General features: G+C 37.6%; 1 protein-coding gene across 1 annotated transcript; it reads right to left on the bottom strand.

The window, feature by feature from the left end:
* Window positions 1-2060: 2060 nt before the first annotated feature.
* On the bottom strand, window positions 2061-8277 carry miip (migration and invasion inhibitory protein). The gene is made up of 9 exons (XM_053484275.1): window positions 7910-8277; window positions 6337-6476; window positions 5105-5213; window positions 4583-4694; window positions 3349-3419; window positions 3125-3251; window positions 2948-3044; window positions 2711-2824; window positions 2061-2537 (listed from the first exon to the last, which is right to left on the bottom strand). Exons 1-9 carry the CDS (start codon window positions 8223-8225, stop codon window positions 2511-2513), a joined length of 1113 nt encoding a protein of 370 aa, XP_053340250.1. The 5' UTR covers window positions 8226-8277; the 3' UTR covers window positions 2061-2510.
* Between the last annotated feature and the right edge of the window lie 5967 nt (window positions 8278-14244).

Below are 14244 nucleotides of genomic sequence, written 5' to 3'. Positions count from 1 at the left end.
TGTCAGTTGACAGTTCTAACTATTAAACTCAATAACAGGTAGGTGTGATGATGGCCCAGCTTTGAGAACCAATGTCTTCATTTTAAAGCTCCGTGGGAGGTTGCTCGCCTGCCATGCGGAAGGCCCGGCCCAAATCCCAGTCAGTGGATGCGGTACCAGCCCAAGCCAGGATAATTTGGAAGGGTTGCAGCAGAAACGCCAACCGGCATCTGTGCCAGAGTGGCAACAGCCGAAAAGCTAACAAATGTCAATTTTAAAACTATGCTGCATTAAGATTATTGCTTACACTATCTAAAGACACTCCGAAGTATGGCCCTTTTGTTTCATAAGGTTGCATAATTATCCTTTTAAACCTACATGGTACATAAACTACAGTAACTGCAAACTTTGTATTACATTCATTTTATTATTTTAGTTGTTAAATATAAATGAATGAATGCATCATGAAGTTATCCAAACGGCATTCCAAACCAAAAGAAAAATGTTTTGAGGAGAAATGACTAAGGAGAAAATAAGCATTGCTAGAACATTCTAACCTTCTGCCAAAAATGTCCTAATTCTGGTCATCTTGCCAAACTTTTTTTGTTCAGTTTTTGTTTGGTATCAGGCTTTCCAAAAACCAAAAATATCCAGCTGATCTCAGTGCTGAGAAGAGAAACTCACACTGATGTGAATGACTGCAGAGCTACAAGGTGACTAAAAATGTATTAAAAATAAATAAATAATTCTCACAGTGTTTAAAATTCCCCCTCCACTGCAGCCGCTCATCCAGTCATACCAAAAGAAACTTAAGAATGTCATTAAAGCAATGAATTTGACTTCTGTCTCAATACTATTTATCAGCACTATAATTTTAAATAGATAAAAATATATGATAAAAAAAATATTAGTAGAGTTTTTTTTAATACATTTAAAAAAAATGTTTGCTGTAGTGCAAGAATGCAAAAAACCCCCACTTAATTTCATAATTGTTCTGCATTTCAACACTTTTTAGCACATTCAGAGTAGTCTTACTCTAATTTCTGAATCATATACCTTGTCTGTACAGAAGAATATGTAGTTAATCATAATGTATCCGTTAGGCTATAGCAAGGGAACTCTATAGAAGAGAGAGAGTGTGTGTGTGTGTGCGCGTGTGTGTGCGCGTGTGTTTGTGTGTATAGTGAGCAGCATTTATCCCTGGACCCAGAAGGACCCTAAAAATTAAGGTGTAACATGAATAATAACAACAACAAAAATCAGCAACAATCTGCAAAACAGTAGAGGAAAGATAACAATCGGAAAAAAAAGGTCACAGACAAGAACATTTTTAAACCGGGGGGGTATATATATCAAAAGGTAACGTACAGTATATAATTCCAACACTTCGGAAGATCCCAGCATTTAAATGTCATAGTCTTGAAGTAAAAAAAAAAAAAACAACAAGAAAAAAAAACAGCCTACGGATATGCACATATAAAGACATGCAAAAATAACATGCAATACATATTTCTCTAATAAGCACTAAGGATGTGTACGCTATATTTTTCCATGTATGGGCAGCAGAATTATTTTGCCGAATACTGTTTATTTTTAAATTAGTCATTATTGAAAATGAACATATTTTGAAGTATTTCTTGGCAAATCTAACTAGCATGCAGAATAAAAAAATGACAACAACAACAAAAAAAAAACGCACACCATGCAAGAATACATGCAATAAAGAAAACATAATCAGGTTTCAAGTTCTTGACCTCAAGAGGAGTGTACATGACTAGTCACTTAATTTATAAGTAATCATGTGACAGGGGTCAGGAGAAGCTCAGTGGTTAAGACATTGGTCTATGGCATGGAAGGTCCCCGGTTTAAAACCCACAACCACCAAGTTACCACTGTTGGGTCCTTGAGCAAGGCCCGCTTTGTAAGTGTATGTGTAGTATGTAAGTCGATAAGGGCATCTGCCAAATCCCTAAATGTAAATGTACCAGGCCATCATAAGGATAAGAATGAACATTTAAGACCTTAGTGGAAAGAGTTCAGAGCACTTTCATGCAAATGTCAATATAACCATGGAAACAAAGCAAACAAATGTCAACTTTATTGATGTACACATTATGTAATTCCCTACAGTCAGCGCAAAACAAATGTTTAAAATACATTGTTAATATATGTTAAATATATATATTTAGTACACTTACTCTTACTTCCATGTACTTAACCACAGCATGCAGTCTCGTGTCATTTAAATTGTATGTACCGTTTATAGGCATTTATTTACAGTATATATAACTACACATACCGTAAATACACTCTACAGACATGTGTGTAAAATTGAAATGAACACATATTTTCCCCTCACATGTACATGATACCACAATTTGCATACTTAGTCAGCAAAAGATTTACTCAGTCACATCCATAATGTGGGAATTACCCTGCTGTTGACAACTAAATTATTATTTGTACACTCATGGGGAAGAAGATAGAGCAAGGGTCGACAACTCGCGGTTTGAATGCCACATGTGGCTCTTTCACTCCTCATCTGCAGCCCCCTGTGGCTTTGGCAAATAAATAATGAGTATTACATCTTTATTTATTAAATTACATTTTATTAAATTTTAACTTATAATTTATTTTTATTAGTTTGCAAATTTTTTTATGTAATTCCAAATTTGAAGATTATGGTGACAGATGGATGGATAAGCGGATAAGTGAGTCATTAAGTTCTTACCAGTTGTTTTGCAGGATGGGCTGAAGGCCTGATCTCCACAGAGCTTCTTAGATCGAGGCTGCTCATCTTGGAGCCTGTTCCCATCGAGGTGTTCGTCCATCCAGACAGACAGTGCTGCATGAGTACCCAAAGCAATGCCCATAAAGCAAGTATATTCCTCAATAGCTCTTACATACTTCACCTTTAACAACAGTGTTTTAACCACTTAAACTTTCAAAACTCCATGTGAGAACTCACAGCGGGCAGGCCGAGACTGTCCGATGGATCGAAGCTGCAGCGGCGGTGCGCTTTGTATTCGTACGCTGGCAGAAGTGTTGTGCAAGGAATGCTGACCCTGTCACATGAACAAGGTTAAACCTAACAGTGTACAGATGCATCCTAGAAACACAGACTTTTCAAAAATCACAGTCACACCTGATAAACGCAGGCTGGTTCTCTGTGTGTGGATGCTTTTCTTTGGGCATCCTGCAAACAGGACACGCAGCTTGAGAATCCAGGGGAGTTGCAAAAAGCCGACTGTTTATTCTGTAGCAGAACGTGCCTACAAAGGATTGTTAAAATGACCAGATCGTTTAAAGACGAGATTAAAGACGACATATTGATAAAATGTTACATATACAAACACAAGAGAGTCTCACATTGGTGTGTCTCTGGAGTGTGCTCGTTATTAGTCACATCATCCTCACCGGGGGCTGTTTCAACAGGAAGCCTGTCACAAGTCAAACAAACAATGTTTCAAATGACTCTGGGAATTTACTCTGCAAACATTTTCCTAATCCAGTCTTGACAACAAAAAATGTTACTTTATCCCGTGTGCATTTTTAGGGGATTACTGCTTGCTAATTCTTTTTTATTTATGCAAGAGATATTGGACTAAATAACAAGCAGGTGTGCCAATATTTACAAAAAAAATCACAGAAATTACTAACACAATAAGGGGACATGGGTAATAAAATACTGTAAAAACCCTCAAGTATGCTGGCAGAAAGAAAAAAGGCAAAACAGTCTAATTGTAAGAGCTGCTTTACTAATAGCTGTGCTATCTATTTACTGTATGTGACCGCGAATCAGCTCTTTACGGCAGGTGATATATAACATTTGCATGTTTTTCAGATGTATCAAATAAGGAAATTGCAAATGTCATGGCAGAAATTTAAATGTTGGCACCCTACAAGGAAAATACATGTTTCCACAGGTCAGTGGTTTATCCAAAACTAACTTTAAATTTGTTTTTCAGAAAAAGTATCTGACGTCACAAGAGCTGAGTCAATGGTATATAAAAAATATAATACATGGACCATCACAGCCACATGTGCTTTTTGAACCTTTCACTTTTTCTGACTTTACTGTTATAATAACCTCCACTCTTGTGGGAAAGCTTTCTGCTAGATTCTGATGTGTTTTATCCTAAAGGTGTTCAACACAAACATCGATCTCCCGCACGACTACAGCCTTTTTAACCTTTTTCTTCATGGAGGCTATTGTTGCAGTACAGTTACTAAAGAGCAGTCACTACACTAGGACACAAAAAAAAAATAATAATAATAATTACCACACACACGGTAACAATGTGATAGTAAACAGTCCATGCGCGCAAATGTTGGCTATACTAGTAACGCACGCACCGGAGCCTGAGCATGGGAGACAATTACCCACAATCCAGCAGAGAGAGAAGAACCATTGGCCTAGTTGTGCTCACATGACGCTCGGCAGACAAAACGCATATGTATAACGTATCTTAAGACCTCACTCGTTTATCAAGTAAAAATTTATTTCTTGCAAAACATTTGCACACACACACTTGTAAATCTAAACATAAAAGCTTCCATATGACAAATAAAAACATGTGGGAACATGTGGTTTCCTTCTGACCATGAGGAACCACCGTGGACACACTCTTCCTTATTGACTTGGCGAAATGTCCGAAGCTCGTTGAAGAAGTGCTCTGAGCGCACGGTCAGGGAGCTCTCAGCATCAAGCAGGCCTAAACACATCAAGGCAAGGTTGGATAAGTGACTGCTCCAGCACCTTTCCTTTATCCAGATCATCTGCAGTTCATGTTTTAATTACCAGAAGCATGAATTAAAAAAAATATTTGCCTTAAAATTTTTGTCAAAAATCACATACAATGAAAACCCACAGGCAGTTTATGCAAAACTCTTAAATGTTTACAATTTGCATTGTCTTTGACAGAGAAGATTTCACTTTGCAAGTAAAATTACAATTATTTTTTAAAATTACATTCTCCAGAGAGAGAAAAAGATTTTGGGTTTTCCTCTTATTGATTTTCATATTCTCACACACAAATGTTACAAAAGAATAGACGATCTATTGATCTGGGTTTATATCACAAAAAGAACAGAAAAATTCATATGATTTTCCCTTCAAACCTACCAGCTATCCAGTCATATCCTAGTAAAGGCTGCACACGTCGTCTCTCTGACTCAGAGGCAGTCTTCAGCTCATCGTCTGCACATGGAAACCTGACTCTGCCATCAACACTCTGTAAGAACACCAGCAAAAGCTAAATCACCTACTGAATAGTCACATCTTTTGTTAAAGGAATTGCTAATTGATAGTGTAGAAATTACTGTCTTGGTTATTATTAATTGGTTTTATTTAATTACTTACCACTAATGTGGTAATTGATGTGTCACGTGCAATAACAAATTAAAAATCACAAAACTCTTTAACTAATTTATAGCTAAAATGTTCTATGTGAAAAGGTAATTGATAAACCTATTGACTAAACCTAATAATTGGTTGTGCCACACAACTGGCAGAAGTCTTTTACATCACTCTGGAGGAATTCTGGCCCACTTTTCTATGCAGAATTGCTTTAATTCAGAGAGATTTTTTTTTTTTTTTAGCATGAACGGCCTGTTCAAGGATTTTAATTAGGATTTAAGTCCAGACTTTGACTAGGCCACTCCAAAACTTTAGTTTTGTTTTTTTTATCCATTTAGAGGTGGACTTCCTGGTGCTTTTCGGATCAATGTCCTGCTGCATAACCCAAGTGCCCTAGAGCTTAAGGTCACAAACTGATGGCCGGACATTCTCCCTTACGATTTTCTAGTAGAGTGCAGAATTCCTGGATCTATCAACTATGGCAAGTTGTCTTGGTCCTGAAGCTGCAAAGTAGCCACAGACCTTCAAACTACCACCATCATGTTTGACTGTTGGTATGCTCTTTTTATGAAATGCATTGCTAGTTTTACACCAGATATGATGCATAATTTCAAACAAACAAGCACTGAGTTGTAGATTGTAAAAAAATAAATTCACAGGTCAATTAACCTATGATGCCCATGACATAATTTTCTGGATTTTTTCATGCTGTTTAAAGGCACAGTCAACTAAGTGTATGTACTAAGTTTTGCTCCCTTGGAATTTTGATACTGTATAGTAAATCATATGTGAAATAATATGTAGACAGTAATTGGAACAATTACTTGTATCATGCATAAAGTCGATGTCCATAAACAGTTGCTTAAACAAACAGTTTAAACAACTTCAGCCAAAGTGTATTCACAGTAAACATCCAAGATCAAAACTTTTGTAAATTCACAGCCTTCCAATCGGTAATCCAACATCTTTACCACCACATTTATTAAACTTTCACTCACTTGACCGTTGTCTTTTGAGATAATAAACTTGGGCTGAACCGCTCTTTTAGGTTTAAAGTGAACATGTAGATGAGTGTTTCCTTGGTCTAGACGGAGGACATCTTCTGACGAATGCTTTGCTTCCTCGTCTGACGACACTTCTGAGGAAAAGAGATCATCATAAACAAAGTTGTTAGAAATCCAGGCCTGAGCCAATGTGTTATTCCCCTAATTTTATTAGATTGTTTGGCGCATTCATCCTTCAACGTGCATGGGAAACTCCATGCAAATATAAACGACATCATAAGCGTATAAAGAAGGGTCCCTGGTCATGTATCTACGACTGAATTTTTAGGGAAAGTGATAAATGCGCCATGTACTGTTTTGCTAGCATAATTTTCACTTCCTGCACACACCTAACTGTTTTTAATCTGTATATCATAACAGGAACTACTTTATTTATCAGATGTTGCACCATTAAACAGAAATACAGCTAAAAAGATTAACTAAAATATACAGGGGTTGGACAATGAAACTGAAACACCTGATTTTAGACCACAATAATTTATTGGTATGGTGTAGAGCCTCTTTTTGCAGCCAATACAATTTGTATTGGGAATGACTGATACAAGACAAGCACAGTGGCCAAAGGGATTTGTTTGAGCCATTCTTCTTGCAGAATATGATCCGGACATCCCAAAGTGGCTTAATAATATTTAGATCTGGTGACTGTGCAGGCCATGGGAGATGTTCAACTTCACTTTCATGTTCATCGAACCACTCCGTCACCAGTCTTGCTGTGTGTATTCGTGCATTATCATCCTGATACACGCCACCGTCTTCAGGATACAATGTTTGAACCGTTGGGTGCACCTGGTCCTCCAGAATGGTTCGGTAGTCCTTGGCAGTGACGCGCCCATCTAGCACAAGTACTGGGCCTAGGGAATACCATGATATTGCAGCCCAAACCATCACTGATCCACCCCCATGCTTCACTCTGGGCATGCAACAGTCTGGGAGGTATGCTTCTTTGGAGCTTCTCCACACTGTAACTCTCCCAGATGTGGGAAAGACAGTGAAGGTGAACTCATCAGAGAACAATACAATGTTTTACATTGTCCACAGCCCAAGATTTTCGCTGCTGGTACAAGTGACATCGACGTATGGCTTTCGACGTATGTCTTTTCGGGTACTACCCTGAGACAAAGCAACAGTCTTCTCAGTGGAGGAGCCCATCATCTCCATGACTGAAAAAATGCGAGGGTCCGCAGCTCAATCAAGTACATGCTCATTGTCTTTTTCGAAACATTTGAGAATTTTTGATACCACATCATGTACATTTTGGACATTAATAATTATTTCAGAACTTTTTTAACCACACTGCACATGATGTTCAGATAGACATGATTTACATGCTACTTAATTATGAGGTTATGAACAATAACCATGAGAACATTTACAACACGCGCTTTGATTTCGATCACTGAAGGGAAAAAAAGAAACCATGTACCCGACTTTGATTTAAGAATCACTGGATTAAACTGCACAACAAACCGGAAGTAACCGTGTAAAAAATCGGTTTCCGGTTGCTCACCTGCCAGGTCTGGTGTTTTCATGCCACGCTTTTCATTCAAGTTTTTCGGTTTACACAAAGCATTTCGCGGCACTTTTGCTCGGTTTTCACTGACAGACAGATTTATAAAATAATCCGAGACATGTAATAAACTTCCATTTCTTTCTGTCAGCCGCGTCCGCGCGAATTTCCGAACATCTTCAGTCTTCAGTGTTTCACTTTCGAACTGTTTGCTTGAACTGTCTACATTTACACGCGTTTCAGTGTAATGTTTCAACTTCTGCAGCAGCTCCTTATTTTGTTTTCGGAGCGCGTCCAAGTGTTCAGGAGACGACATCCTGGCGGCGCTGGAGAACTAGCCTGCTATGCTAGCTTATTTTAAACGCGACTCTAGGGGTACCATGGCAACGGCCGCAGCGGCTCTCGCGTGAGTCTCCTTTTTTTTTTTTTTTTTACCCTATACGTCGCGAATTCAACGTTCCGCGTTATTCAACTTAATACTTTCTCGGAATTTAATCGTTTTTTTTTTAATTCGTTAATCAATTCGTTAATTCTTTGACAAATTTTTGGAAAAATAGCATAAATTTGCTCTGATTTGCTAACGTGATTACCCACAATGCACCTGTGTTTTTAAAGAGACAGACACCTAACCTAAATTAAAGACCAAATGCAAGCGCTTCCATTTATTATTATTTTTAATTATTATAAATTTTTTTTGTAACAAAAAAGGAACAATATGCCAGTTTGACAACAAATAATACTTAAACCATTATAAAAGATTAAAGCTACAGAGCCCCTCTAGTGACATTAGGGGGGGTTGGGAATAATATATTGTGACCACAACCTAATAAACTTGTAGTATTTAGCCTCTTGTAATCTAAAGGCAAATAAAAATTGATTTGGTTTATATCACTTAGCATGTATGTATGATTAGCCAAAACTGCCTTGATTCTTCATGGCACAGATTCAACAACATTCCCTAAAGATGTCGATATTAACATGGGAGCATCACAGAGTTCCACAACCATGATGTGAATCCAACGTTCCACCAAAACCCAAAGAATTCCATCTATTGAATTGAGATCTGGTGACTATGAAGCCTGTTTTAGTACAGTGACCTCACTGTCATGTTCAAGGAACCAGTAATGAGATGATTTTAGCTTGCCGTGTTATCCTGTGCTCATAGCAGCATGGACATACACTTGACCATGTATACTGTACATGACTACATGCATCAAGTTGCGACATCGAATACTCTAATGCGACTTTTGTAAATTGTAAATTTGTACACAATTCTTCTCCGTGGATTTTTCCTATTGCAGTAAAATTCTCCTGTCTCTCTGTCTTTCCAGTATACATTACCTTTATTATTTTTAGGTCATATGAGGATTTCACTACATATCATACTATGTATGGTTGTGTATGTGACAAATAAAATTTAAATTTAAGAAAACTTAATAACAAAATTTTAGTGCTACAAAAAGATTAATTTTATTCTGTTCAACTGAATCTACCACTTTGTTACTTGCTTGTGGACAAATATACATTACAGCGGATTTAAGTCATGAACAGCTTTTAGCCTTATACATATATCTGAGCTCCGCGACTGAGCTCACTAATTCTCCTATGAATGAATACTGAATGAACATAACTCCCCACAGCCACGCCACAACATCTCAGTGAAAGCCTTCCCAGATGAGTGGAGTGAAGGGGAAATCATCTATAATGGAATATTCACCACATAATTATGGTCAGGTGTCCACAAACATTTGGCCATATAGTGTATATAGCCTTATAAAAAGATATATTTTAAATTCCTACAGTGTTGTCACTGAGCTAGATTGTAGTGGTCTGAGTTAATGACTGGTTTAATTTAGTAAGTTGGTGAAACAGCAAGTCTCTCTTCTCAGTTTCATAGCTGTAGGAGTTTACACCTCAGTGCTGAGCTGCTCCAAGGTGAAGCTAAAGTGAAAGTACACCAACATTTCAGTCAAAGAAACTAGCTAAGCTAAGACTGCATTACAAAACAAATCTTGGATACTGCTGAAAATCCTTCAAATTAAACATTTGACTCGATGAATATAGGTTTATAGAAAAATATGTTAATTGTGTGGGTTTTATCATCTCTGTAAGACAGATGAAACTGAAACCATTAACCTGGGTTTTGTTTAAGGGTGATCAATGCAGGGCCAAATTTCTATCTAATATTAACCTTGAGTAAAGAAAATGTTGCTTTTCTCTCCTTCAAACTACGGTTACTGAACATGAGAGAGTGAGAATGCCACAACTGCTTAAAGATCAAGGACATCACACCCCGGACAATAATCACATCAGTGTGCATTTACTGCTTAAATGTAATCATATACACGGCTGTCCGTGCACACGCATGGTCACTGCTCATTCACCAGGCGACATAGAGGACGCAAAAAAACAAGCGTACTGTGATTTAGCCTAAATACTGCTCTGCTGGTGATATATTGCTGAGCACTCAGTGAGCCCCATCCTCATAATTAGCCTATTGTCCACAACATGTTGTGCTTCAGACAATTTACCGCCTGCTGCCTGAACACCTGAACACTGAAGTGTGGAAAAACACAAGAAGTGATTATGACACATTTGCCAACACTGACAACTCAGAAATAAAGCAGGCAAATAATTCAAGCTAAAGCTGGAGATTTAGAAATATTATATGGGGTGTTCAAGTCAAACTGGGATTGGGATACCTTCTGCATTAATTTGTCATAAAATGTAAAATCATAATCAGAGTAAAGGGTATTGACGAGTATAATGTGGCTACTGTATATAATAGAAAAATCATAACCTCCAAAAATTCTGATCTTTCATGTCTTTATTGAACATACTCATACAACATGCAAAACAGCAGTGGAAAAAGTAAGTGAACCCTTGGAATAAATAACTGGTTGATCCCCCCCCGCCCCCCCCCCCTTACTGTGGCTGTGGATCAGACCTGCACATTGTTCAAGATGAATTTTAGACCCTTCTTGCTGGCGGAACTGCTTTAGCTCCATTATATTCTTTAGACTCTCTTCAAGTCTTCCATAGCATCTCTACTGGGTTCAGGTCTCCCCAAAAGGCGGATTTTGTTTCAAAAGCCATTCTCCTGTGGACCTGCTCTGGTGTTTTGGTTCATTGTCCCACAGGCATCACCCAACTTCTACAGAGTTAAAGATGATTTATAGACATTCTCACATTATCCTGAAGAATCTTCTGATATGCTTTGGGAATTCATCTTCCCTGTAATGACTGCAAGCTGGCCAGGCTCTGATGTAGCAAATCAGACCCTAATCATGATAAGTAATGATGTAAAGCTGCATGTTCTCTCTAAATAGTTAAATCTTAGTTTCATCAGTGCATAAAACATTTTGCCGATACTGCTGTGGAGTGTCAACATGCTCTTTGGCCAACGTCAGGTTTGCAGCAATGTTTTTTTTTAGTAAGAAGCGACATCCATTGTGGTGTCTCTGGTCAAGCGGCTTCCTTTGTGGTGTCCTGCCAAGGACACCGTACTTGTTCAATGTTTTATGTACTGTAGACTCATGAACACAAATGTTAACTAGTTTGGTTGATGATTCTTTGTTGTGCTCTTTGCGTCATTTTGACTGGGCGGCCACTTGTTGCCAGAGTAGCAACAGTTGCCTAAAAGTAGAGCGGTACATTTCCAAAGTCTTTGGAATCACTTGTACCCTTTTCTAGCGTAATGTAAATCAACAAGTCTTAATCACAGATTCTCTGAAAGCTATTTTTGATGAGGCATGACTCAAATAAGGGAATTCTTCTTGTGCGGAGCAAACTCAAAAAGTTTGAGTGTTTTTAATCAGTCTCTAGTCCACTCCTCCAAACTCATTTTCTTAACAAGACTTTAGGTATGCTACTACCTGAATCCATTTGGCTAACTCAAGGATTTACATATGTGAATGATTTGTGTCACTTGTTATGATTCCAAAAGGTTTGCAAACTTTTTCATGCCACTGTAGGCTGTGAATGTACATTTAAGGTTAATAAACAGTTTACTACTTATTGTATTAAAGCAACAAAGGCATTAGGCAGAACGAGTAAAAAAGGAAAGGCTAAAAAACAGTGAAGCCAAGGTGAAGAAGGGCATCAGTGTACAGTAGTTGAACGTGAAGATTTCATCTAATTTGATTCTAACACTGATTAAACACTATTAAAAAAATAAATAAATGTATAATACCAAAGGTTGATGCTATATAGTCTTTAACTCTGTACATTTATTTCATTATATTTGAGATTACTTGATATATAGACAAGTTCATTTTTCTATATATCAAGCCAACAGATGGCGATATTTGGCAGCCTGTAACACCGCAGGGTCCTAATCAATCAGTAGGTCTGGCAATTCATACATGCACGGTTTCAGCAACTGGAACAAAAAAGGATGCAAGACACTAAAGTATGTGTCAGTATATTAGCCCTATTCCTGTGATTAAAACAAGCCAAAATGAATGCATGTCACAATGGTGTCCCTGAAACACGCTGAGTGGAATTTGATGTTCCAGTGTAATGATGCTGTTGATATAATAACGGTCACATGCTTCCATAGTGCAATCAAATTCTGGATTCTGATTAATCAGAAGGTGTCGATTGATTTCTTTATAACAGCAGCTCTGACAGTAGTGCAGGTTTATATTAATGCCTAGCTAATACAACTGTATATAACTGTAAATAGTATACAGTATTTCTATAGTAACAGTCTCATTCACAGGGACGTGCAGAGCAGCCATGCCACATACAGAGATTAAATCATCTGTGTAATTGGTGAGGTTTTCTGCAAAGAGATTAAAGGAATTAATTCTAATTGTCAGCGCTTTGTAACCTTCAGACATAATGCTGTGAAAACTTAACATTTTCTGGTATCGAGCACAGAAATTTGTTTCTTAATAAATGATAAATGGTTAAAATAAACTGCTGTGGCAACCCCTTATAGAAGAACAAAATCAACTGCATTTTATGGTAGCTACAGTAACACATGGTATGATCTTTCCAGTACAGTCCATAAAAAATGACAAGATCAATTTCGACAAGACTAAAATCCCACCAGTTATAATTTCATTACCCCACCCCCCTTTTAAATTTAATCCAATCCAAATAGAGCTTATAATTCAATTTCTTAACTAGGATGTGGATTTGAGAAAGGAATAAGGTTTATAAAGGTCTCAGCAGGGTCAGCAGTGTGACTGATGGCAGCTCTTGTCAGTCTTGTAACACAAAAATGATTTAAAAAGCAGTGTCCTGATGGTGATTGTACGTGATGTAGCTAAATCTGGTATATAAAGAACAAGGAATGTCATGCCAAGTCAGTAGTCAGTCAGAAGTGCCAGTGCGTCTGTGCGAACGCGAAATCCTAAAAAGAAGTTTGCCATGATAGCAACATGAGAAAATATTGATGTACAGGTGGTTTCGAGCGATTTGAGTAAAAGAGCTAGCAGGCTGCTATCGAGCCGGCTGACAAAGAGACACTTCGGGTCGATTGCTCCCTGCTTGGTGGCAGATAGGGTTGGGATGCTATTAAGATAAGGAAGATTAGCCGGACATGGAGAAATGGGAACACACAGTGAGTGAGCAGGCGTTCAGGGTCGAGAGATCTTCACATTTACCTTGCTGCTAATTTTTCTGAATCTAATGAAGAAAATACATCTATTTCTCCACATGATTGTATGTCTCTCAGATATAAGTACATGTGAGAATTTTCAAATTTAAGCACGCTGTGTTATGAAACGGCACGTGAACTGAAGTTAACACGCATGACAGTTATTAAAAAACAAAATGTGTCAAAGTAATGTGTGTAAATGAAGGAAAAAAATAAAATTTTATAAAAAAAAAAGTAAATTAATTAAATAAAAAAATTATTAATTAATTAATCATATTTGTATTGGGGAGAAAAGCCATGTGTATGAGCGGCTTGATGAAATTTCTGGTGAATAAAAGGCATAAAAGCCATTATTTTTTACAAAAGACTTCAAGCAGTAATGAGACGTTTAGCCGCAGTAAAACATTTCAACAATGCAAACATTTTAATGAAGGCCGTACACCTGTGATCCTGGCCGAGGTGGCTCAGAGCCCACTGCTGTCATGAACATTCAACATTTCTGCACAAAGTCCTGCTTTGCCTTTAATGTTCGCCAGGAATAAAAATACATGCACAATATGTAAAAAATAGACCTGTCTAAAAACCTTATGTAATTATTCTCATGTGAAGTTTGTGTGACTTTTCCATAGGGCGATGTTCTGATTACTCTTGAGGCTAACAGAAACCAGTAGCTAAAGCGGTGCTGAGGAAAATGGCTTCTTAGTAGATGTTTACTGAAGGTCAACTC

This window comes from Clarias gariepinus, chromosome 23 (assembly GCF_024256425.1).
Source record: "Clarias gariepinus isolate MV-2021 ecotype Netherlands chromosome 23, CGAR_prim_01v2, whole genome shotgun sequence".
In the NCBI taxonomy this organism is placed as follows: Eukaryota; Metazoa; Chordata; class Actinopteri; order Siluriformes; family Clariidae; genus Clarias; species Clarias gariepinus.
Note: the sequence above shows the minus strand (reverse complement) of the source record. Positions and strands in the feature narration are given on the sequence as shown.